The 26,898-nt window shown below is 46.0% G+C and overlaps 2 protein-coding genes across 7 annotated transcripts in view; one reads left to right on the top strand and one right to left on the bottom strand.

Moving 5' to 3' along the window:
* Positions 1-1,367, bottom strand: part of SUSD4 (sushi domain containing 4) — a 145,880-nt gene extending 144,513 nt beyond the window's left edge. For 2 of the 6 annotated variants that reach the window (XM_054451799.2, XM_054451788.2), the window contains exons 1-2: positions 1,182-1,349; positions 401-580 (exon numbers count right to left, since the gene is read on the bottom strand). In XM_054451799.2, coding sequence (XP_054307774.1) covers positions 401-545 — 145 coding nt within the window. In that variant the 5' untranslated portion in view covers positions 546-580; positions 1,182-1,349. Of the gene's footprint in view, positions 1-400; positions 581-966; positions 1,053-1,181 lie in introns of those variants that run through there. The other 4 variants (XM_054451764.2, XM_054451781.2, XM_054451810.2 and 1 more) reach the window with 4 other exon arrangements.
* Positions 1,368-21,453: 20,086 nt separating this feature from the next.
* Positions 21,454-26,471, top strand: CCDC185 (coiled-coil domain containing 185). The gene is made up of 2 exons (XM_054451756.2): positions 21,454-21,839; positions 24,273-26,471. The coding sequence occupies exon 2, from the start codon at positions 24,472-24,474 to the stop codon at positions 26,341-26,343; it is 1,872 nt and encodes a 623-aa protein (XP_054307731.1). The 5' UTR covers positions 21,454-21,839; positions 24,273-24,471; the 3' UTR covers positions 26,344-26,471.
* Positions 26,472-26,898: the final 427 nt, after the last annotated feature.

Raw genomic sequence — 26,898 nt, 5'->3', positions numbered from 1 at the left:
GACCTCTATCTGCTGAAGGCATTGGCAAGAGGTCCACAAATACACCACTCCCCACTCCCCCCACCCCCCCCTGCCCCGCCCCCGCTTCCTTGGCCAAAGTGGGAATAATGGGCCAGGCTTTATTGTCTTTCCTTGGGAGAAGCCAGGCCCGGAGGCTGGTAGGAAGCTCCAGACAGAATGTGGGTGTGTGAATATGTGCGGGCTCCACAGGAGAATTTTCAGGGAACTCCAGCGGTTTCGGAGAAGGGCGGCCATAGGCTGGGACGCAAGCACCCTCGCGTTGTCAGATCCTCCTGAAGTCTGGGTGTATGGGGGAGGGGTGCAGGGCTGTCCTGGCAGCTAGGCTCTCTCTCCCCTCTGGGCCATCCCCAGGCCCTCCCATCACAGCTGGGTCACTCACCGCCCGTGAGCTGTGCAGGGCCGAAGCACAGCGCCAGCTGAAACCACAGGATCACGGCCAAGAGTCTCTGGGGGGACTGAGGTTGCTGCTGCTGCTGCTGCTCTAGAAATCCATCTCCATTGCTCGGGTTCATTCCATGATACATCTTTCATCCACAGAGGGCATCCAGCTTGCAAGAGTCTGCAACCAGAAGCGGAACACCACAATAAGCCAGTCTGTCCGGGCTGGGGGGCCACGCTCCCCCTCCTCCGCTCTGGGACCCGGCGCCTCGGCTTCCCAGGCTCCATCCTGGTTCCTCCCCCGCGCGGCCCCCGCCCCCTTTCCCACGGCGAGGTCCCCCGCCTTCCCCCGAGCCGGGTGAACTGAGTAACAGCCGCCGTGGGATGCTGCGCGTGCTGGGGGATGGAGGACAGGAGGGAAGGCAGGGGTTAGCGCACATTGGCTCCGCGCCGGTCCCCGGGATTCAGCAGCTGTGCCCACCACAGGAAAGTCAAAAGCCTCCCCGCGTCTCGGGGCCGAGAAGACACTTTTCCCTGGGCCTATACATTTCACTCTGGGAATCTCACAATGTGGCACCGTCTCCCCCAGCTACTTCTCTGGTTTTTCTCGGGATTGGGATGGATCCTACTGCCCCAGTCCCCAGTGAGATTTCTCTGCGCTGTCCAAAAAAAAAAAAAAAAAAATTTCTCCCTTGGGGAGCTGCACCAGGCACCAACTCCCCCTCCCCGGCCTGCGCGCGCCTCCCCGGAATGGAAGACCCTTCCGGGGCTGTCGGTCTTACCTGTGGGTCTCATGCATGCAGCTTCCTTCCCTCCTCCGCCTCCTCCCCCCGCCAGTCTAACCCGCATCTGTGCGCGACCTCTGCTGCCGCCGCTGCGCGAGCGAGCGAGACGGAAGCTTCGGCGGCGGCGCCCGGCTCCAGCTCCCCCGCCCGCGCGCTCCCTCCCCAGGCGCCCCCGAGCGGGCGGGTGCGGGGGGAGGACGGGAGCCCGGCCGCGCGCCCCCGCGGAGGCGCCCGCGCGCCCGCTACCTGAACTCGCGAGCGCGCGGCGGCGGCGGCGCGGAGAGAGGGAGGGGGTGGGGACGGGGTGAGTGGGGGGGCGGGGACGGGGCGAGGGGTGCGCGGGCGCGCGAGCACGCGCCTCTGCCAACGCGGCCGGCGCCGTGGCGGGGCCGGGGACTGGCGAGGGCGGGGACGGGGAAAGGGGCCCGCCGCCGCGACCAATGGGAAGCCCGCGCGCCTGCACCTGTCGGGGCGCGAGGCGCCGGCGGCCGGTCTCGCACACGCACGCAGCTCGGTCGCCCCTTCCCCGGCGCTGTACTGCGGCCCCTGCCCCGGCTGCGCGCCAGCTCAGGTGCCCGCCCCGGCCTCCGCGCGGCGTCTGGTGCCCCCAGCCCGCGGTGCGGCGCGGGAGAGCGCTGCGCCCTAGAACTACCGCCGCCGCGGTGGCTCCAGACCCGGGGCGAGTGCGCGGCCGGCCGCTCCCAACTCCAGAACGCTCGCCACAGACCCGGTTAACTTGAGCATCGCCAGTTGCCCAAGTCTCTTAATTTCCCGCGTCAACCCCTCCCCGCTCCCACCTCCGCCGAAGCTCTGCGCGTCCCCAGGGAGCCCGAAGGACGACCTGAGGCGGCTGAGAGACACTCTCCCACTCCCCCGCACCCTTGGTATTTTCCCTCTGCCAGCTGCAGGCGTTGTGAGTGAGGACCCCTGTCGGGTCTTGGAGATGCGCGGGGCCCTTGGAGCCTCAGCCTGGGAGGCGCTCCCCTGGGCGGGGAGGCGGGGGTGGCGGGTGATTGGTGACACGCAGAAGGTTGGGTATCTGGAGGAGGGGAGGCTTCCGGGGTCATAGATCGGAAGCCAAGGGGGTCGGTGGTAATTGCCCTCCCAGACCCAAGTGGAGAGAGTTGGCCTGGTCGGTCCCCTGTCTCTACGACAATTCTGGTGTCGGAGCTCAGCCGGCAGTGGTTGCAGCTCTCACTCGCCGCCGGCTCTGACCGCCCGCGGTCGGTTTCAAGATAGGGAAGCCCACATTCCAGCCACAGTGATTAAGAGGTGTCAGCTAATGAGGTGGCGTCCACCGGCCGCACTTTAGAGCCAGTGACACTCCATGATTCTGTAGCAATTTGTGGATATGAAAACTATGTTCCTGATACAGCTACCAAATCATCCCTTGCTTCTATCGACTCTCTCAAAATCTCACATACTGATGGTAGTTGGGAAATTACAGCTTTTACTGTGTCAGCTCTTACTGGGAGTAATTTTAACATATTCTTTCAGGGTAGATTAGCTTTTAGTAGATAAATCAAGCTCCGTTATTTTGTTTTTTGTTTTTGCGTGTGTGTGAAATTGAGATGGCAACTTTGCACAAAATAAACAAGATTCTGACTAGCACAAGTCCAGTTTTGCTACAGCTTGTACTTTGGGACCCCAAAATCTTAGTAGGGGACCATCCACCTTCCCAAGGTCCTGTGACTGTCCTCTACAGTTTGTATATTTATTCCATTTTTCTTTCTTAGTAAATTTTCTAAATCTTTTTATCCACCAAATCAACAACGGTCAGAAATATTTGTTGACCATGCACATGTTCTTAACAATTATAAGAGATATATCCAAGTGCTGTTGAAATCTGTTCTTTGGCTGGAGTACAATCTAATTTTACAGAGAATGTTGGGACTGAAAGGAACATTCAAGTTTATCTGATCCAAACATGGGATCTATGCTTGAGTTTCCTCTCTGACATTTCTAATAAGTGGTCATTCAGCCTCACTGAATACTTATCAAGGTAGCCTGTTTATATTTGCCAGCAGGTCTCTTAGAAAAGTCTTTCTTATATTGAACTGAAATCTACTTCCCTGAAACCTTTACCCACTGATTCTGGCTCTCCTCTGTGGGCCCACGCAGCTAAATAGAATTCCTCTTTCTTAAGAGAGCATCTCATGGCTTTGGAGATGGCTTCGTGTTCCCTTGAGTCTTCTCTTCTCTGGGCCACGCATAGCCGTTTCCTTCAGTGCGACGATTCCTAGACTTTTCACCAGCCTGTGGCCTTTCTCTGACCCAGTTTCTCGATGATCATCCACCCCCAACAATCAAAGTTTGTTTCCAGAAAGAGGCCCTACTTTCCCTCTGTGGGTTCTGACCAGTACAGGCCAGTACTGTTGCTTTCTGTATTTTAAACAACTTGCTTCTATGAATTCAACTGAAGAAGACAAGCATTTGGAGGGCAACTACAGCATAACATATTGTTATCATTACATATGTTATTATTATTATCTTTTTCTACATTATCCCATGTATTATTTTTGTAGGGCTGCCAAAACAAAATACCACAGACTGGGTGGCATAAACAACAGACATTTATTTTCTCACAGTCCTGGAGGCTAGAGGTCCAAGATCAAGGTGCCAGCAGGGTTGGTTCCTTCTGAGGTCCCTGTACATTGCTTGTAGACTACCATCTTCTCCGTGTGATCACATGGTCTTTCCTCTGTTGTGTCTGCATCGTCATCTCCTCTTTTTATAAAGACACCAGTCATATTCGATTAGGGAACACCCTAACAACCCCATTCTAACTTCACTGCCCTTTTAAAGACACTGTCTCCAAATATGTTCTTGTTCTGAAGTACTGGGGGTTAGGGCTTCAACCTATAAATTTTGGGGGGGGACACAATTGAGCCTGTAACATCCCACAACAAAAATACGGTATATTTTTTAAAGTGTAAAATATAAAGCAAGAACATACTCATCATGGGTGAGGATGGTGAAGGCAAAGGAGGTCAGTCCATTTGTTGGAGACCACCCAGCTAATGAAGGCCTCAGACTTGAAGTTAAGGCAGTTCAACTTCTTCCTAATAGTTTTTCTGCCATTCCACAGCTATTTCTATGAATACCTTCTACCTAAGGGAGTTTACAAAATAAGTCATCTTGAATTTATTTTGTTATGTGTTTTTCTCAAGAAAAGGAAGGAAAATGAGGGTAGATGGAATGTAGAAGAGAATATGGTTTACTTCCTATTAAGTGGGAGCAGGTATGGAAACCTGACTTTCTGTCTCTTCCTGTCCCAACTCCAGAACCAATACTAATGGGGACAGGAACTAAAGCAAAGCCTCAGAGTCCTCCTCCCAAACACAGGAGAGCACCAGGGGCTTTTTTTCTTAGAGAATGTGCCCCTCCTCTGATTACACGCCTTCTCTCTACCCTCCATGCGTGAAGTTCCCCACTGTTTTCACTCTTCTTTCCTCGTGGCATACATTATGATTTCACTTTTGGTGGCCAATAATAGTTCACTCTCTATATATTTGTTGAGCACTTACTATGAACTGGACACTCTTCTAGATGCTGGGAATGCAACAGGGAACAAAGACAAAAACCCCTGCCTTCAGCTTTGTTTAGTAACAGTATCATAGCCAATGAAGTTTATCTGAGGTGATTATTGCTAATTGAAAAACCCCTGCCTTCCAGGAACTATTCTAATTAAGGAAGACAGATGAGAAGAAAAGAAGGAAAACATTTTATATGTTAGATGGTGTTAAGTGCTAGGCAGAATAATAAATTTGGGAAGAGGTAGAGGAAAAATGTAGGTTATAGTATGGGCTAAGTTGTTGTAACAAAGTGTTCCAAATATATAGTAACTTAAATAGAAGTTTATTTCTCATATATGTAAATTTCTTACCATTCGAGGTAAGGGGCATGGTAAGATGTCTGGGGCATCTCTGCTCCAGAGTCATTCAGGGACCTAGGTTCCTTCTCTCATTGCTCTGTTGTTCCCTGAGGTCTTCATTTGCATCATTGAAGCTGGATCATTGGCATTTCTGGGGTCTAGCCCAAAGGAAAGCCGTTAGGGGGTGGTACGGGGAGAAAGAAAAGAAAAGTCTAAGGCAACAATTTTCTTTCAGGCAAATGAGGAAGAAGTTACACAAATTAACTCTCTCACATATCATTACTGGGAACCTAGTCACATGGCCATAACTAGCTGCAAGGGAAGCTGGGAAATACAGTCTTTATTGAACAGCCTGGTGACCAGAAAGAAGAGAATGGATTGGAGGGGACATGGGAAACTGGCAGTCTATGGCACCTTCCGTATGAAGATAGAGATGGTGTCTTATTTTTCTTAATTAATATTCAAAGGAAAATAAATCATTTGCACCAATCTCTTCCTGACATTGAAAACCAAACTGGAGCCAGTTGTTCTTCTCTTCTGGCTTTCCTCAATCCTGCACACCCAGGAATACACCCAATCAACCACAAACCCTTTAATGAGCCCAGAACATACCAGAACATGAGGCTACCATTGTACCAAATGCTGTGTTTGGGTGCAAATCTAGAATTTTCAAAGTATCTGATTCACCTTCACCCATTGCCTTGGCCTTGGAGACAAGTTTCAGGGGCTAGAGTGTGGAACAGGATAAGTAAGCTCATTCAGTCACACTCCCATCCATTCTTCCTTCCATTCGAAGTGCGCTTACTGTGTACCAAGTATATTTCCGTCATTGTGTCAGGTATGGAGGATACAAAAACAAAAACACAATCCTTATCTTTAACAAGTTTACAATCTATGGGGAGAGTTGAAAGACAAACCTGCAATTACACAGTCTTGGGGTAATTGCTGTGATTGGAAAGTACATAAGAGAAGGTGGCAGGAAAGGGGTCCTGGAGGTGACCTCATATGTCATATGAGTAGAGGGTGTGTGTGTGTGTGTGTGTGTCAGTCAGAAGTAAAGGGGAAAGGACATACAGTGAGTTTTCTAGGCAGAAGGAACAGCTTGTGCAAAGGTCAGGAGGGAAGGATGGGGACAGAAACCAAGGTTAGAATTTAGAATGCAAGTTGGAAAATGCCAAGAGATAAAACTTCTGAGAAGCACTCGGACCATATCAAGAAGGGCTTAGAAAGCCATGCAGAAAAGTGTAGCTTGTGTCTGCAAACCAAGGGAGAAGACAATGGAGGGGTGGGAAGAAACTGGAGAGGTGAACCAGAAAGGGACTATTGACCATTGGCCCATAGATACATGAAAGGTGCTCAACACCATTAATTAATTGGGGAATACCAATTAAGAGACACTGTTTTCACGCATCAGATGGATTACAAATACTGTAAGTTTGATAATATCAGGTGTTTGGTGATAATGCAGGGAAAAGGGAGTTCCAATATTCTGCTGGTACGAGTGTAAATTTCTGTATATTGACCATGTCTTTTATTTTCTGTATTTTGATGCCTTGACATTGGGGACCTTGGTGACCCTCAAGGGGCTGCGCTTCCCAGAACTAGACAATTCCTAGAAATAGTAGACCACGGCTGGGCGCAGTGGCTCACGCCTGTAATCCCAGCACTTTGGGAGGCCAAGGCAGGCGAATTACGAGGTCAGGAGATCGAGACCATCCTGGTTAACACAGTGAAACCCCGTCTCTACCAAAAAATAGAAAAAATTAGCCGGGCATGGTGGCGGGCACCTGTAGTCCCAGCTACTCAGGATGCTGAGGCAGGAGAATGGTGTGAACCCGGAAGACAGCCTGCAGTGAGCCGAGATCGCGCCACTGCACTCCAGCCTGGGCGACAGAGTGAGACTCCGTCTCAAAACAAAAAAAAAGAAATGGTAGACCACACCCCCCCACACCCTCCTCTATGAGCTGTCACACTCAGGGCCACTATTCTCCTGCCCTTATCACCCCAGGTCCAGGTACCAGACAACTAGGCACAGCCCCTATGCCCCAGAGTCTGCTGAAACCATTCAAACTAGCCCATCTTAAATCTGTTTACACTGCCTCACCTATTCCTTCCCGTGAAACTACAATAAAGGCTCTTGTCCATGTTCCCCACCGCACTCTCCCTCCTTCTGCCTCTAGACCTACCTGTTGCTTCCCCACGTGGCCCTGCATGGAGTGCCATGCTCCCATCTCTAGGCATCTCTGACTCTGAAAAACTTTTTCCTTCATGACAGTCATTTCTACGTCTGTGTGTCTTAACATACCTAATTAAAACAAATCCCAGGCACTTTTAGAACAGGCCACCACTGGCAAGGAGGGGAGGCTGGGCGCAGGGGCTCACGCCTGTAATCCCAGCACTTTGGGAGGCCGAGGTGGGTGGATCGTGAGGTCAAGAGATCAAGACCTTCCTGGCCAACATGGTGAAACCCTGTCCCTACTAAAAATACAAAAATTAGCTGGGTGTGGCAGCACGTGCCTGTAGTCCCAGCTACCTGGGAAGCTGAGGCAGGAGAATTGCTTGAACTCGGGAGGCAGAGGTTGCAGTGAGCCAAGATCGCGCCATTGCACTCCAGCCTGGCGACAGAGGGAGACTCCATCTCAAAAAAAAACAAAAAGAGGGGAAAGTGATCCTGCGATTGCACTGTTCAGCATCTACCCCCAAAGAAACCCTGATGCATTCACTTGGATACTTCGTCTACTAAACAGAGATAATGCCAGTACTTACTTCACACGACCATTGAGGGGAATGGCATTATTCCTTAAGAGCACCTGAAGAGCACCTAGCACATAGTAAGTGCTCAGGAAAGTAGGTCCAAAGATATTCACTGCAGATATTTTTCTAACAGTGGAAAATTGGAAACAAGCTGAGTGACGGAATGACTAAATAAATTGTGGTCTAGTCATACTAAGGAACACTATGTAGCCATTAGGAATAAATTAGATTTCCACCTAAGAACAGGAGCTCTGTGAAACATTGTTGCTGAGCAAAAGAAGCAAATTGTAGAACACAGTGTACAGCAAGATACAATTTACGGAAAGGCAATACCATAGATTTTCTATGGATTTATATGAACACAAAAGAAAAAAGTCTGAAATGATTCACAGCAGTGGGGTTACATCCAGGTTAGCGTGAGCAGATTGAGTTGTTTGGGATGGGTGGTCAAAAATACTTTAGTTTTATTGCTATGACTTTTATTTTATTGTTTGGGGGGTGGTGAGGAGATTATGTAATACTAGGGTAATTAGGAACTAATTTGAAATTCACGAGATGCGAGAAAAAAGATAAAGAGGGTAGAAAGTGGGAATGAACTTGGTGCTTAATGAGATGGAGTTAACTTTGAGAATACCATGAAAAATAGAAATAATAAGATCTGTCTCATAAGGAGTCCTTGGACTGAAGGCTTTCACTTGGACGAGGAAGGGAGGGATGTGCAATAACGTTAACTGCTAAACTCGTTTGCCATTTTAAGATCAACCTTGAGCTCCCCTCCAGAGCTTCCCCTCCTCATAGGAGGTGGGATAGGAGCCCCCTCTGTCCCTCCCTGGAAGTTTCCTCATCCCACACTATATCCTTAGCTGCAAGTTGGTTGATTTCCTGTGATAATTAGGCGGGTTAAACTGCCATAACAGATAAGGCAAAACATGTAATGACTCCAATATAATAGAAGTTTCTTTCTCATAGGACAGTCCAGGGTGATGAGGGAGGGGCACGAATGGGGGAGTTGAGGATGAGTGGAGTTGGGGCACAGCAGTCACTCAGGAACCCAGGAAGAAAGCAACTTTGTTCCAGTCAACACATGGTTTCCAAGAGTTTCTGGTCTTTGCCATTTCAGCTGTTTAGTAAAATTTAAAGATGGCTGGACACACCACAAAGGCATTTGGATAGATGAAAGGTAGAATTCTTTGTTACTTATAGCTCCAAACAAGAAAAGACTGCCACACAGGGCCACACAGAGATTGCGCCAGGGCTATTTGGGTCAGCTTATGTATGGCAAGTGGAATGGGGTTAGCTAGGTTTTGTGAACTCCCTGTGGACTGTCTGATTTGAGTAATTTGAGTAATTTCAGGGGGCTGTGGAGCATAGTGGTTACCCCTAGTTTTCTGGTACCTGGGGCAACCAGGGCAGTGGCCGCATATGAGTGCCCAAAAAGGGAATTGGTTTAGTGATTGGGGTTGTGGACTCAATCAGCAAATCAAGAAGCAGAACTGACCAGCCTTAAGCCAGGGCCTCAAAACTTGGGTCAAGACAATATTATATTTATATAATATATATAAATACATATGTGTATATATAATATATGTTATCTACATTACAATGTATATCTTTTTATCTTACATATATTACAGTATATATAATTATCTATTATAGAATATGTAACATATATTACATAATATATAATTATATATTATATAACTACCTATTATATAATATGTAATATAATATAATTAATTATATAAATATATAATAAAATCATATTATATAATCAATTAATTATAATATAAAATGTATAATTAATATATAACATATATAATTTTCTCTATTATATATTGTATAATTTTACTTAAAATTTAAATTATATATTTTATATAATAATATATAATATGTGATATAATAATTTATTATATATTATATAATATAAATATATATTATACATAAATATTTATATAATTAGATATAATTGTATATAATGTATTATTATATGCATATAATTTTTTTCTTACATCAGCCCGTGGGGAGAAAGACTAGGGCATATATGGGCCAGGCCCCAAAGTGGCCCACATCTATTCTGCCCTCATTCCATTGACCATAATGAGGTCGCATGGCCAACTAGTCACATGGTCTCACATAAGTGCAAAATGACCTGAGAAATGTAGTCCCAGGAACAGCTGTTCCTAAGGTTGAAGGGAAGCTCAGGTTTCAGTGGGCAACTAGCTGACTCTACCAAAGGGCTGTAAATTAATCTACACTCATAATTTATTTGCTTTTTTTTTCTTGCTTTGTTCATATTTGTTTTACCTGCTTACATAGTAAGCTCCTTTAGGGCAAGGACTATGATGTTCTCTTGCTTTTTGCTTTTTTTTCTTGCTTTGTTCATATTTGTTTCACCTGCTTACCTGGTAAGTTCCTTTAGAGCAAGGACTATGATGTTCTCTTGCTTTTGATGCTTTCCCCAGCAATTAATTCTGTATCCAATGGGGTTCTTAATGGATAAGCTTCTCATTAAACAAGCCCCAAGTAATTTCAATAGGCAAAGGTAGTTACCACTTCAGAGTCGGTGTAAATATCTGATACTTAGAATATGATTTCAGCTAGTTAAATTTATATCACTGGGGTAAAAAACAGCAACAGAAATATTATCTGGGCCTTTCACTTTTTTATTTAATTCTGAATTGGATAAAATATTTCCAATAACTTTAAGCTTTGGCGTCTGTATAGCAATATTTGGTTCTTGGATTAAATCAAACAAATATTGCTAATGGGATGGTTCAACGTCATCATCACCTATAGTCATGTTTTCCGTTTCAGTTGACTACCAGGTAAAAGTAAATCAGTGCTCTCAAAAATACTTTCAGTAGTGAATTAAATTTTAAAATGTTATTTTCCTGACCTTTTTCTTTCATCTCATTTTCTATCACACTGCCTTCATTTTCTATCATACTGCTTTTTTTTTTTTTTTTTTTTTTTGGTTTCTTAAAGACTCTTACCTTTAAAACCACTGTCAGCTTGGCATGGACATTTTCTTCAGGAAGGTTAATACTTAATGACACCAAGAAAAGGGGTGGGAAGAAAACAAAACTCAGCTATGAAATCACTTACTCACTTTCATTCAGAATTTATTGAGTGCCTAAAATATGCCGAAGATAATGCAAATCCATAAAAATGCAAATAGACATTATTTCAGCCTTAGAGCTCATAGTCATAAACCCAGGCCTATGTTTCTTTTATATACATTTTTTTAATTCAGGCACCTATTCATTCAACAAATATGTATTGAGTTCTACTATGTGCCAGGCACTACTTTGCATGCTAGAAATATACAACTAAACAAAGCAAAGATTCCTGTCCTCCTGGAGCTTATATACAAGTGGAGAGAGATAGGCAATTATTTATCTCCACTCCCTACATCTCCAATCCAGAAGTGATTTTTTTTAACCTGTGAAGTTCTCTGATATTTTAGCATCTTTCCTTTGGCAACTGCTACTATCTAGCAGGTGTATCCAAGTTGAAAAAGAACAAGGACTGGATCTTAACCTTTATATCTACCACTATGGCTAGGACAGGGTTAATAAATGCTCATTGGCTCAATGAATGAATGAATTCTTTTCACAAAAGCATCACCAGTGTAGCCAAAGCAAATGAAGACTCACAGGATGCTGAATGGGCTTTTTAAATTTCCATTATCTGAAGGTATACTAGTCCATTTTCATACTGCTATGAAGAAATACCCAAGACTGGGTAATTTATAAAGAAAAGTAGGTTTAATGGACTCACAGTTCCACATGACTGGGGAGGCCTCACAATCATGGTAGAAGGCAAAGGAAGAGCAAAGCATGTCTTACATGGAGGCAGGCAAGAGGGCGTGTGCAGGGGAACTGCCCTTTATAAAATCAAAAGGTCTCATGAGACTTATTTTCTTTTTCTTTTCATTTTTTTTTGAGACAGAGTTTTGCTCTTGTCACCCAGGCTGGAGTGCAATGGTGTGTTCTTGGCTCACTGCAACCTCCACCTCCCGGGTTCAAGTGATTCTCCTTTCTCCTGCCTCAGCCTCCTGAGTAGGGGTATTACAGGTGCCCGCCACCATGCCCGGCTAATTTTTGTATTTTTAGTAGGGGTGGGGTTTCACCAGATTGGCGAGGCTGGTCTCAAACTCCTAACCTCAGGTGATCCACCCATCTCAGCCTCCCAAAGTGCTGGGATTACAGACGTGAGCCACCGCACCCGGCTGAGACTTATTTTCTATCATGAAAACAGCATGGGAAAACCCGCCTCCATGATTCAATTATCTCTCACTGGGTCCCTCCGATCACACGTGGGGATTATGGGAGCAATAATTCAAGATGAGATTTGGGTGGGGACACAGAACCAAACCATATCAGAAGGCAACAAAGTAGCCAGAAGCCAGATGGGATTTGCTTCCACACCCCTACCCTGCCTTCTCCCTGGCTGGTTTGGGGGCTGGGATGGAAGGACACAGGAGCAGACTACATCTACCATTGTAGATTGCATCACAAGTAAATCTTGCAATGGGCTTTATATCATGATTTTTTATTCTCAAGGGAGAATTTTAATTCTATAGTTATCATAACAGTATGAGAAATATCTGGAAAACTTCAAGGCATGTCTGGGACATTGTGGACAACCCTTTGTGCCTAGGGAGCATGTGTGTTTAGGGATGGATTGCAAGGTGGCTGACAGAAATACAGATGGAACGTCTAATTGGGGTTACACCAAAAAATTTGAACTTTATCAAAAGACAGTGGGAAGCCATCAAATGATTTTTTTTAAGTTCCAGGGTACATAGGCAGGTTTGCTGCACCTATCAACCCATCACCTAGGTATTAAGCCCAGCATGCATTAGCTATTTTTCCTAATGCTCTCCCTTCCCCACCCCCCCACCACCTGACAGGCCCCAGTGTGAGTTGTTCCCTTCCCTGTGTCCATGTGTTCTCATTGTTCATCTCCCATGTGTAAGTGAGAACATGTGGTGTTTGGTTTTCTGTTCCTGTGTTAGTTTGCTGAGGATAATGGCTTCCAGCTCCATCCATGCCCCTGCAAAGGACATGATCTTATTCCTCTTTATAGCCACATAGTATTCCATGATGTATATGTACCACATAGATGCTGGTGAGGCTGCAGATAAATAGGAATGCTATTAGTTCAACCATTGTGGAAGATGGTGTGGCGATTCCTCAAAGAATTTCTAGAACCAGAAATACCATTTGACCTAGCAATCTCATTACTGGGTGTAAACCCAAAGGAATATAAATCATTCTGTTACAAAGATACATGCATGCGTGTGTTCATTGCAGTGCTATTCACAATAGCAACATGGAATTAACCCAAATGCCCATTAATGATAGACTGCATCAAAGGATTTTGAGTGAGGAAGTATCATGATCAGTTGAACCAGATACTAGGCTTTTAGGAAGCATGAAGTTTTGATGGGCAAAGAATAGGACAAGAAGACAATGAGGAAGCTTCCCAACCATCCAGGTAAGGGATAATGAGGTGTGAGCAAGAGCAATAGCCACAGCCAAGGGAGGCTCTGAAGAGGGGCAATGGTAAGATCTCAGGGACCCCTATGTATTGAGGGTGAGGGAAAAAGAGAACGCAAAGATGACATCAAGACTTAGAGTCTAAGAGACTGAGCTGTAAACCTACTAACAAAAGCAGGGAATGCAAACAAAAAGGAGATTTTGTGAGGATGGTTATGAATTCAATGTTGGAAATGTTGGGTTTGAGTTGCCAGAAAAAAATCCATATGGAGATACCCAGTAAGCGGTTGGAAACTCAGTCTCACGAGCTTTGTAGAGGGCTCCAAGGAAGAGAAGCAGGTCCCTGAGCTGCTCCAAGACTGTGGCTAAAGCCACAGAATAGATGCACTTGCCTAAGGAGTGCACGATGAAAAGGGAGGAGGCCCTGGAGAGAACTTTTGGGACCTGTGCTATAGGAGAAGGAAGAAATAGAGGGAGTGAGGGAGGGAGGACAGTCAGTGAAAATAAAAAAAGAGCAGTGGGTCTCAAACTGTGGAGAGTAGAAAAAGTACCCAGAGATATTAATGCAAACTGTGAGGCCATCCTGAGGCTGTCCCTGGGGAACCAGATTCAGTAGGCCCAGGATGGGGTCTAGGGACATGCAACTTAAAGCACACACACCGCTTCCTTTTCTATTGATGAAATTACCCCAAAATTCAGCATCTTAAAAAACAAGGAAACATTTTTGATCTCATGGTTTCTAGAAATCAGGAATCTGGCTCCAGGCCTCTGGCGAGGTTGCAGTCAAGTTGTCGGCTGGGCTGCAGTGATCAGAAGACTTAACTCGGCTAAAGGATCTGAATGAAGATGAGTGTCCTCATAACATGGCATCTGGCTCCCCAGGAGCAAGTGATCCGTGAGAGTAAGGCAGAGACCACAAGATCTTTTATGACAAAGCCTCATAAGTCACACTTGTCATGTCTGCAAAATCCTATTGTTTACATAGATGAATTGAATTCAGTGTGAGAGGAGAGGTCGCGAGGGTGACAGGAGACACAATCAGGAGGCCCACCTTGGACAATAAACATGTTCTTACACCTCTAGACTGATTTTTATACCAATGGCTCTTGGAGGGCCGGGTGCTGTGGCTCACACCTGTAATCCCAGCAGGCGTGGGATTGTGGGTCCAAGGTAGTAGGATGGCTTGAGCCCAGGAGTTCGAGAGCAGCCTGGGAAACAGTGAGACCCTGTCTCTACAAAAATTTTAAAAGTTAGCTGGGCATGTTGGCATGTGCCTATAGTCCTAGCTACACAGGGGGCTGAGGCAGGAGGATCGCTTGAGCCTGGGAGGTCAAGGCTACAGTAAGTCATAATCCAACCACTGCACTCCAGTCTGGGCAACAAAGTGAGACTCTTTTTAAAAAAAATAACCCAAGTGACCCTTGGAGAAACACTGGGTGGAGAGAAGAAAAAGTAAGCAAAGTAAGTCAAGGAAGGAAAGAAATTCAGTCAAATGGAAGGTGGACCTCAGTGCCAAATAGGACCAAGAAATCAAGATGAGACTGAGAAGAGACCACTGGATTTGGTCTCTAGGACATAGTCTTGACCTTCTAAACTCTAAAACAACACTTCTAGAGAAACACAACTTTTTTAGAAAATGCAACCTATGGTAAGAAATATATTTTACTTCAACACCTGGTACATAGTTCACCCATAGATAGAAACAAGCATTTCATGACTTCATATCTACCTCTACTACATGAGAACCACTCATATTTCTTATTCTATTGTAAAGTATTTCTTTTTAAAAAATACTAGCCAAAGTCCACTAAATTGATGTTGTTGATTACTAACGCATCTTGAGGTGAAGTTTGAAAAAACAATGTGAACATGTCTGAATAACAAAGATGATGATGATGATGATGATGATGATGATGATGACGATAACTACAAGAAGCAAATTTTGAGTGTTTATGCTAGGAGTATACACTATCTGCTAAATGTAATGCTATGAATTATCTCATCCATGACAACCCTATACTTCAGTACTACTATCACAACTTTAGATGAAGAAGTTGAATACTTAAAGAACTTAAGTAAGTTGCCCAAGGTCATATGGTTCAGAGATCAAAACTATAATTTATTTTAATCTAAGCAATATGACTTCAGAGCTCACACTTTATAACTCTCCTGTCCAATATGGAGGGCACCAGCCACACGTGCCTCTTTTAATTTTAATAAGTTAGAATTAAATAAAATTAAAAGTCTATTTCCTCAGTCGTGCCAGCCATATTTCATGTGCTCAGTAACTACCTGTGGGCTCCATATTGGATAGTATAGATACAACGCATTTCCCTTATCTCAGAAAGTTCTGTTGGACAGCGCTGCCCTAGAGCTAAACTATAAGGGTCAGGGGAGATGGAAGTCACCTGAGCATAGTTGTAAGGCGAGAGAGAAAAGAAGAAAGAGGAGTCAAAATAGGGGATGCAGGAGACAGCAAGGGTCTGGGGAAGATGGAGGGACAGAATCAGAGTAGGGGGAATGGGCTTTGGCAAGAGACAGGGTCAATTTCCACCCTGTATCAGAAAGGAGGAGAAAACGGATGAAGACCCAGAGGAAGAGGAAGTTGAGGAAGTTTGCTTTGATGACCTTGATCTTGTTTAAAATGTAGAGGCTGAGAACAGGAGCAAAGAGTGAGTGAGCAAAAGTGTGGTCAGGGGCTTGAGTCAGATAGAAAAGATTAGAAATCATCCCTGCACTAGATGCACATGTGCAAATAGAGGCACTGACACCTACCACTAACTGGCTTAGCAGTGCTTAGACACTGTGAATTTTTATTTTTTCTAGTTTTTTTTTTTTTTTTTTGAGACAGAGTCTCATTCTGTCACTTAGGCTGGAGTGCAGTGGTGCAATCTCTGCTCACTGCAACCTCTGCTTCCTGGGTTCAAGCAACTCTTCTGCCTCAGCCTCCCGAATAGCTGGGATTACAGGTGCCTGCCACCATGCCCCCAGGTAATTTTTGTATTTTTGGTAGAGATGGGGTTTCACCATGTTGGCCAGGCGGGTCTCGAACTCCTAACCTCAAGTGATCCTCCCACCTCGGCCTCCCAAGGTGCTGGGATTACAGGCATGAGCCACTGCACCCAACCTTTAGACATTGATTTTTTTTTTTTTTTTTTTTTGAGGCAGAGTCTCGCTCTGTCTCCCAGGCTGGAGTGCAGTGGCGCAATCTCGGCTCACTGCAACCTCCGCCTCCTGAGTTCAAGCAATTCTCCTGCCTCAGCCTTCCGAGTAGCTGGGACTACAGGCATGTGCCACCACGCTGGCTAATTTTTTTGTATTTTTAGTAGAGACAGGGTTTCACCGTGTTAGCCAAGATGGTCTCGATCTCCTGACCTTCTGATCCACCTGCCTCAGCCTCCCAAAGTGCTGGGATTACAGGCGTGAGCCACTGTGAATTTTTAGTGCAGTCAATCATTTATTTCATTCATTCAACAAATATTTATCAAGTTCCTGAGTGGGGGTGAAAAAAGCAGGTGAGAGCCTTTCTCTCATGGAACTTACTGGAGGATGACTTGGTTAACCAAATCTTCACAGAACTCTCAAGTGTAGGCCTGCAATGAACACACCCACCAAGGCGAGAAGCTGCTACTCTAAAGGAGCTGTGAGAGTGTATAGTAGAGAATTTAATCTGATCAGGGATGGCTTTCTCTGAACCAAGACTTCAAGAAGGAACCCCGTTCCATGCAAAGGGGAGAACAGTTAATGACTCTCACCAGAGGTACGGCCGTGCAGAGACCCAGGTAGGTGGATGAAGGTGCTTTCAAAAGGTTCTTGTGGACAGAAGCAGTTGCTGAATGCACAGACAGGGCCACCCACAGTTTGTGAATTCTACTCCAGCCCCATGTGTGGGTGGCTTTGAGTGAAAAGAACACTATGAGTTACCCACTGAAAATTCTTTCATAGTATAATAAATCTGCTGGATGCAGAGGCTAGAATTTAAGTGGGCTGAGGGTGCCCTACCCTACCTAACATCAGCAAAGGATTCACGATGCACAGCATATTACAATATATGCACAGTTAGCCATCACAGCAAACCATTCATCACCAGAATTCTATTGCAGTGCTATCTTCCCTCACTTCTATCTTTCGGGGGAAAAACAAATTTCCTTTAAGGTTGAAAACTTCATGCTCAATTTTAGCAAAAACAGAAAACATTTTAAAAATGGAACTTTAAAAGCCTCACACATTTTTTTTAAAGTTTCAACAAAGCACATTCTTTAAAATTAAAAATAAAATTATTCAATGTAATGCCTATGTGATGCTGAGGATGAAGGAACTCCAAATTGGATACGTTATTAAGCGAGACTATTTCCTCAAGTTTCCACTGGGTCAATGTCTTCCTGTGTTTTAACATTACAAACTAGTTGTAATAACATTTCAAAAATCAGCAACTTTATCACACCGTTTTGTGTTTCTGTGTCACTTTTGAGTGATCCAGTAACTGCAGCCCAGTCCTGTTATCTCCCTGTGGAATTGAATTCACTGTCAACTCTAAGTTGAATACTTATTTCGAGTTCTTCCTTTCTTCGTAAGAATTAGTTAATTATCATCTCCTGCTTTTAATTGCATGAAGTTTACAAATGTGAAAAACATTAAAATCCTAAGATGCAGCAAAACTAGGAGTGTTTAAAATACTCTTATGCTCTCCGGGCTACACGTGATTTTCTCTGGCTATAATTATGCAGTCCTAGCAAGAAGGCCATCCGGTGTGAGGTTGGGGTGAGGGACCAGGGTCCGATCCTGACTCCACTGCCAACTAATTTCATGATCTTGAGCAGTTGTCTCTTAGAAAGAACAGTTGGCCCAGAAAGAACAGTGCCTATTTCGCATAGTTGTGGTAGGGTTTGCACATAAAGCACTTAGAGCAGTGATCTAACACCCGCTCAATATGTATCTGCCATCATTTTTATACATATAACCTCTCATACACATGGAATATTTGCATTGTGGGTAAGTGATTGTTTCCATGGTAACAACTTTCCTATTTCTAGGCCCTTATCCCGCTATTTTCTTTTTTTAAAACAGAAGTTTATAGGCTACAGTTTTCATTCTTAGCACTACATTAACATGAGTTTTTCACTTATTGCCCTGGGTGTTTGCATACTTTTTTTTTTTTTTTTTTTTTACTGTTTTGCAGGTCTGGTATTTTTAACGAGTCCATATCTCGTAGGCTCATGTAGAGAGTGGTCCTGTACTGTATTCTCAGATACTGTTACTTAGGGGAATGTTTTCCTGTGTAGTGAGGAAAAAGTGGAGGTGGGGCATAAAAGAACAGAAATTCTGTGAAATTGTACTGCAAAAACTGATTTTTGAAAATTAATAATTGCTGGGTGTGGTAGCTCATGCTTGTAATCCAAGCACTTTGGGAGGCTGAGGCAGGTAGATCACTTGAGCCTGGGAATTTGAGAGCAGGCTGGACAACATGGTGAAACCCCGTCTCTACAAAAAATACAACAATTAGCCAGGCATGGTGCTGCACGCCTGTAGTCCTAGCTACTCAAGAGGCTGAGGTGGGAGAATCACTTGAGCCTGGGAGGTCGAAGCTGCAGTGAGCTGAGATCACGCCACTGCATTCCCGCCTGGTGACAGAGTGAGACTCTGTCTAAAAAAAAAAAAGAGAGAGAGAGAGAAAGAAAACTGGCCAGGCACGGTGGCTCATGCCTGTAACCCCAGCACTTTGGAAGGTCAAGGTGGGCAAATCACATGAGGTCAGGAGTTCGAGACCAGCCTGGCCAACATGGTGAAAACCCATCTCTACTAAAAATACAAAAATTACCTGGGCATGGTGGTGCACACCTATAGTGCCAACTTCTTGGGAGGCTGAGGCAGGAGAATCACTTGGACCCAGGAGGCAGAGGTTGCAGTGAGCCAAGATTGTGCCACTGCACTCCAGCCTGGGCAACAGAGTGAGACTCTGTCTCAAAAACAAAACAAAACAAAAAGGAAATTAATAATTTACCCTATCATCCAGCCATTAAGGAAAAAAGGAACTTTCCACATAAATATTATCCTCCTAGTAGAGGTGGTTTCAAAGCAATACAATTATATAGAATAAAAATTACCTAAATGTTAAAAGCTTGTGCTTACTCCATGAATATTGGGGAACCTCAATTAATCTACAGCAGCTCTGTCCAAAGGACATATAGTGTGATATCTATTGTACATGCACATGTGCAATTTTTATTAGTAGCCACTTTAATATAAGTAACAAGAAACATGAAATTAATTTCAGTAATACATTTAATCTAGCCTAATGTGTTCAAAATACTATCATCTCAACATGTAACCAATATAAAAAAAAGTATTGAGATATTTTACATTTTTTCATACTGCTTTTGAGATCCAGTGTGTATTTTATACTTACAGCACACATCAATTCAAATTATTCATGCTCAAGGGCACATACCATGTATGAGTACGGGCTGCCATATTAGACAGAGTAGCTATAGCTTTTTTCTCCCATTTGACCCACCCCAGAATTAGATGCTCTGCTAAGAGATCGAATTTGAAGTCACCACAACAGCTAACAATCTGTTCTGAGGAAGGGTGTGGAACGCATTTCAATTCCACAGATGAATTTGAATTGTGGGGTCAGAGCACATTCTGCCATATTTTCCAAGTCTCCAACAAATTAGGAGGTCCAGGTCTTCATTTGGCAGAAGGCTCACATTCTAAGGCATCCAGCAAAATACATTGAGGATTTTTTTCTGCCAAATAAAAATGATTGTTTTTAGTATCAAGGGAATGTTTGGCAGTGTAGCATTTGCAAAAACATCTCCTTCATCTGCCCCAGGAAAGAGCTGACTGTAGCTTCCAGCCTGGGATCCTCTGAGGGGTCTCCATAAGATGCTACAGATGCTGGTGAGGAAGATTTTCTTGGCTCTGTGACGATGTGCTAAGGCTTGGAGCTTCCCCACCAGGACCCTCAAAGGAAAAGGTTTCTCTTCCGAGTTTTGGTGGTTTACTCCAGACATTCTATTTGTTGTTCTGTGTAGGGTTAACTTGTTATTATAACTTCTTTTACCAAATTTCCAAGATTGTTGTCTTCAAGATCACCTAGGCTGGAGATCTGCTATCACTGCCACTTGGGTTAGAAACTCTCCTTCTCCATATGAAAGCATCCCCATGACATGAACCCTCAAACTCTGACCTGTTCCTCCAATCCATTCCTTCCTGTCCCCTGGCTATTGCCCTGGTTTGCATTTCCTTATTGCCCACCCAGACTGCTGAACCAGCCTACTAATTGATCATCCACACTGCTGCCAGGGTGAGCTTTCTAAAATCTAGATCCCATTGGGTTTCTTTCCTGGTTTCAAGAGTTTTATTGACTTCTCCCTGTGATCTATACAGTGGATTTCAACCCTCACGAAAAAGGATTGAAACAGAAGAACCCCAAATTTTTTCAGTGAAGTGTTATAAGGATCTCCAAGATAAAGTCTAAGCTGCCCTGGGTAAAGCAAGGACAGAGGCCTCAGAGCCTGCCCTAAAGTCCTCCAGCCCTGCCCTTCTGGGCCCAACACAGCTCTGAGGAATCCTGGAGCTCTTCTGGACACAGCTGGGATGCTGCAACCCAGTGGGAGGATGTCTATGCTTCCTGGCTTGGCATAGCAGGCCCTCCAGAATCTGCCCCGGCCTACCTTTCTGGCCTCATCACCTGCCACTTCACTGTACACACTCTCCATGCCCCTGCTACACAAATCACACAACCCCGATGTGCCAGGCATTCGAGGCTCCACACTGCAGTCCATGCAGCTTCCTCGGCCTGGTGTCTTCCTGCTCATCCCTGTCTGGACAATCCTAATTGTCCTTCCAGGTTTCACTCCAGTGTCATCCTGTATGGAGCCCTCTCTTCTAAAAAATTCGCACAGAGCACACCCCCACCTTCCCCTGGGAAATCTGTTAAGGTGAACTGTTTAACCACTTACAACATCTGCTACCTAGACCTGTTTCTCTTAGCAATATCATCTTTCTAATCCTGGCCCAGATTATCAATAAATGTGTGTGACATTATGAAGTGAAGACTGTGTCCTTTATTCCATCATCAGCAGAGGTGAGTGAGCCATACACAATTCCCTGAGGAATCCTGAAAACCCTCAGAGGAAGCAAGAGGCCAAAGAGCCCTGAACTGGAAATCTGAGCCCTTGGGTTCTCTATTCTGGCTCCATCCCAGACTAAGTCTTTAAATTCAGCTCTACACTGCCATGGTTTTAGTGCTCTTGGCATAATGATAATGATGATTCTAATGGCTAATATTTATAAGGCAGCTACCACATGCAGACAGACACTGCTGTAAGCGTTTTTCATGGATTAACTCATTTTTGCTTTACAGAACAAAGGCTGAAGCATTTACTAGATTGAACCCTTTCTCCAGCTGCATTTGGGACTGAAAGAGACTTTACAGGGATGAGGAAAGGTGAAATGACTGCTCAGGTGACTCAGCTGCTAGCAGAACTGGCTGGTGGCAGGTCTCCTGGCTTTCAGGTGAGTATACTTTCACCCATATAACACTGCTCTGTGGGAGTAGCCTGGGTATTGACCTGTCCCTGCAAAATGTTTTACAAAGCATCAACAGAGAGATATGACACTCAGCTATCAGCACAACTCAATACATGAAAAAAATTTCCTAACTTCAAAAGTTAAATGATTCCATTCAAATTTGGCTTACTTTTTAAATTACCATCCAGTAAGGACTATATTCACATAAAATAATTTATTTAACAAGGATACAAATGGTGCCAATAAAATCTAGGGTAGAAAAACTTCTTATCCCCAGCTATAGACATGCTGGTGAAATCCTAACCAGGCAGAGTGGCTCCTTCCACTGTAGTTAAGGCTGCTACCATGTGGCTTCAAGGACATGGTGTCCATGACCCTCTGCTGTACATCAGATCATAATTCTCTTAAAAGCATGGCTCAATTTAAAGTGTATTCCCCGAGAGGCAGGCAGCACGCTATCATGGAAAGAGAAGTAAATCTGAAGTCAAAACTCCTGCCATTGACCAAGTGACCCTGGGGAAATCAGTTAATATGGCCAAGTCTCAGATTTGTCCAGTGGAAAATATTATCAAGGCTATTGGTCCTTCCTAGCTGGGGTTGCTGTGATGCTTCAAGGAGATGTGAATGAAGAGGATTGGTGTGGGTAAATACTCATTTTTCTTCTTTAAGGAATGGTCATACTTGGATAATGCTATCCAGAACTGTTTCCTCATTACAACCCTGCCTTAATCTCTTCCGGATGCTATTAACAAAATACCACAGATTGGGTGGCATATAAATGAATGAAATTTATTTCTCACCATTTTTAAGGCTAAGAAGTCCAAGATCAAGACATCAGATTTGGTGTCTGGTGAGGATCCTCTCCCTGGTTCAGAGATGGCCATCTTTTCACTGTGTCCTCACGTGACAGAAGGGATGAGGGATTTCTCTGGGGCTCCTTTTATAAGGGCACTAATCCCATTGATGAGGGCTCCACTCGTATGACCTGATCACCTCCTAATACTATCACCTTGAGGGTTGGAATTTTAACATATGAATTTGGGGGAAACACAAACCTTCAGACCACAGCAACCCCAGAGAAGAGAAATGACTTAGCCAAGATTCACAGTATGATGTGGACATGACAGAGCTTGGAGTCACCCCTTTCTAGCACTCTATCCTTTACTTAAACTATTTTAGGATTACATTAATTTCATTATTTTCTTAAGCTAGGAATCTGCAGAAATATTTGCAAATTCATATATTACTTGAAGTCTTAACACTTTCTTTTTGAGACAAAGTCTCACTCTGTTGCCCAGGCTGGGGTGCAGTGACACAATCATGGCTCACTGCAGCCTCAAATTCCTGGGCTCAAGCAATCCTTCTACCTCAGCCTCCAGAGTAGCTGGCACTACAAATGCACTCACCATGTCCAGCTAATTTTTAAAATTTTTATATAGAGGCAGGATCTTTCTATGTTGCCCAGACTGGTCTAAGTCCTGGGCTCAAGGGATCCTCCTGCCTTGCCTTCCCAACATGCTAGGATTACAGGTATGAGCCACCACCCAGCCCAACTCTTAAAACTTTTAACTGATGCTTAGCATGGCACCAAAATAATATTTATTGAATGTATTCTGGTGCCAACCTCTGGATGCATAATTTCATTTGACCCTCACAACAGTCCTGCAATGCTGGTATGATGAGGCCCCGCTTCCCATTCCACCTTGCTGGAACTGGAGGTCAGGGAAACTTAGGGAATTTGCCCAAGAGCCCATGAGTGAAGAGTAGTAGAGGAGATTCAAATTCTTTTTCTCTACCAGATCCAGTGTTTTTCCCATTAGCCAAGGGTGCCTCAACAAGGAACAAGAATCCCACAAAATTGGAGGAAAAGGGAAAAAAAACAATGTAATTTCAACATGGTGTTCACTGATGCTATGCTATTGCAGAAATGTGCACGCAGCATTCATATTTTGACAAAAGCAGTAATTACCATATTAGGAAATAGAGTCGTCTTCTTCCTTTTCTGAAAATCTTAAAAAGTAAACATTAAAGCATACTTTGGGCTTGCTAACTTAAAACGGCAAATGGGTGGTGTCGCGTCCACAGCCGCTCTATTTGACCACATTGCAGAGGTACACACGTGCAGGACGGTGATTCTGCAGCTAAGGGTACCTCCTCCCTGAAACTACCCCGGCCCTTCTCCCCACCCCTTCCATTCTGAGGGTGACGCCTTCACCTGGGCTCTCTTAAAATCCTGCTATTTGTGTGCAAATGCGAGTTCAAATTTCTCCCTGAAACACTGATGGGGGGACACTATGCACCCTCAGCTTTAAATGTCACCCTGATTTCCTACATATTCCCTCCTCCAACCTGCAATCCCTCTCTCCCCCACCCGACCCCCACCACCCCCATCCCCGCCTCCTGTCCTTCCCATTCCAGGTGCTCCGGGTGCTAGCAAAGCTGGGGTGGGCGGCGCCGGGCAAGGGCTGAAGACTGCGGGGACCCAGCTGCCAGGCGCATTGTGAAGTGGCCCGAGCGTCACAGGCGACCCGGACCCCGGGACCGGGGGGCGGGGCGGGTGTCTGCAGGGGAGGTCTCAGGCCCCTTGGGCAGACGCTGCGCGTACCCAGAGGGAGTGATGGCAGGCTTCAGCCACTTCTCCCAGCCGCCCTACCGGGACCTTGGGGAATCCCCGCGGCCCGGCGGAGAGCGAGAGTCCACGCAGCGGCTGGGCGGGCAGAGGTCCGGAGCCGACTCCCCCGCGTGCTCCCGGGCCGGGACTCCGGGTGCGGAGAGTGAAGCTGGGGCGTGCTGGCTGCACCCGCACTGTTCTTTCACCCCGCGGCCTCGCAGGCGCGGGTGCTCAAACTCACCGCGGGGCAGCCGAAGCCTGAGCGATGTGGCCCGCAGGCCCCTGGACCGCTCCAGGAAGCACCGGCCCCGCAGTAGGCGCCTGGAAGATGCATGGGGAGAGACAGGAACCAAGCCCCGCCCAGCTTGGCAGCTGAAGACCCAGCTGCCACCCCAGCGGCCGCAGCCCTGTCCGCATTACCCTCTGGCCCAGGGAGACTCGCCCCCGCCTTACCCCGGAGGAGCTGGCACTCCCCTGAGTGGCACATTCAGGGTAGAAAAGGCGCAGGGTGGAGACCAGTGGGCAGTGCCACTCGGCAGACATCTAGGTCGCTGGTCCCCTTCCTCAGTTCCCTCTGAGCGGTCTTCTGTGCCCTCGCAAAAGTTCAGGAGGCACTCAGCCTGCGTGTGCGCCCGGAAGAGAGACAGCAGCGACCAGGTTGAGTCATTAGCCAGCCGGTACTCCCAGGCCTCGGCCACCAGCAAAGAGATGCGGAGCCTGCACACCCAGGTCCTGAAGAGCAAGCTGGAAGAGGTGGTGGTGTCCTCCCAGGACCAGCAGATTGTGGCCCTGGTGCTGACCCGTCTCAAGAAGGCCCAGAGGATGCGGGAGCTGCAGCAGCAGGCGGCTGAGGCCTGGGAGGAGCTGAAGCACTCGGATCAGAAGGTCCAGATGACCCTGGAGCGGGAGCGCCGGCTGCTGCTGCAGCAGAGCCAGGAGCAGTGGCAGGAGAAGGAGCAGCGCAAGACCCTCCAGAGCCCTGAGCAGCGCGGCCGGCGGCTGGACAGCCAGAGGAAGAACGTGCCCCCGGGGGAAAGCCGGTGGAAGGAGCAACCAGAGGACCAGGAGAGCCCGCGCCAGGAGAAGCTGGAGAAGGCGCGCGCCGAGGCAGAGCACCGAAAGCAGTGCCAGGTGCGGCGCCTGCGGGAGCAGGAGAAGATGCTACGGAACCTCCGGGAGCAGCACAGCCTGCAGCTGCAGAGGAGGCTGGTGGAGGCCTGTCGCAAGAGGCACCTACATGCTGTGGAGGGCCAGAAGAAGGTCCAGGACACCAACCTGAGCTCCCTCATCAATTACCAGGCCCGGAAGGTCCTCATGGACTGCCAGGCCAAGGCTGAGGAGCTCCTTAGGCAGCTGTCCCTGGAACAAAGTTTCCAGCGGTCCCAGGAGATACACCAGGGCCTGATGAAGGAGCGGCACCGCGAGCTGAGGGAGAAGGCCCAGAAGGAGGAAGAGCAGTTGCAGCAGGCCAGGTGGCGCGCAGGGGAGTCAGAGGAGCAGAGGAAGATGCGCAAAAGGATTCTGGTGAAGCTGGCGGATGAGAAGATCCGACAGGCCAGGAGTCACGTGCACAAGACCACTAGGGACAAGGTGCAGCACCTCCGGGAGCTCAACCACCTGAGGGAGAAAAACCACCACATCCTGAAACTGAAAGCCGAGAAGGAGGAAAAGTGTCACATTGAGGGCATCAAGGAGGCCATTAAGAAAAAGGAGCAGAGGGTGCGGCACATTTCCCAAGGGAAAGACCCAAACTTCCAGGAGTTCCAGAAGCTCCCTCAGGCCTCCAGGAGAGAGGAGAGAGCGCCTCCCAACAGCTCCCTTGATCAGATGGTACTAGAGGCCCAGCTCCGTGCCTGTCAGCAGAACAGGGATTACTGAGAACCAAGGACGCCTGGCTTACAGCGCGCAGCCAGAAGGAGATGTGGCAATGTGATTCCTTTTGTAATCTGATTATAATTGAACATTGATTTTAAAAAAGCATGCAAAATAGCTGCAATTTCCTCTCATGAACTGGTTTATTGATTCACTTGGATAGTTTAGAGGGTTGGGGAGAAAATGTTGGGAATTTCTATGAAAATGACTTCGCTTTGTGAATTTCGATTTGAATAGAAAATACTCATTTAGCTCTCAAGTAATCTTAGAAACACACAACAGGCACATTTTGGAGACACCAGAGAAAAATCTATAGTTAGGGATACAGTTCTGTGATATGTCTTAAGTCTTTTCCTGTCCCAGAACTTATGAAAGGTTGAAGTATAAAGTACCCATCATAAGAAATCTCCAAGACAAAAAGAAATTTTAAAAAGGGTGAAGTGGGAGGATTCCTGTGAACGAGTAGATTTGGGAACCCTGCATACTATATCCTCTCCTGGGAGTTCATAATGCACTTTAAAATTTTAAAGGCTCTGAAAAGGCATGCAGTAAAGACACTTA

The sequence above is a fragment of the Pongo pygmaeus genome, chromosome 1 (genome assembly GCF_028885625.2).
Source record: "Pongo pygmaeus isolate AG05252 chromosome 1, NHGRI_mPonPyg2-v2.0_pri, whole genome shotgun sequence".
In the NCBI taxonomy this organism is placed as follows: domain Eukaryota; kingdom Metazoa; phylum Chordata; class Mammalia; order Primates; family Hominidae; genus Pongo; species Pongo pygmaeus.
This window is presented reverse-complemented; position numbering and strand designations above follow the sequence as displayed.

Bases quoted from the DNA above. Each gene is read 5' to 3' on its own strand.
- CCDC185 (XM_054451756.2), top strand. From the start codon at position 24,472: ATGGCAGGCTTCAGCCACTTCTCCCAGCCGCCCTACCGGGACCTTGGG.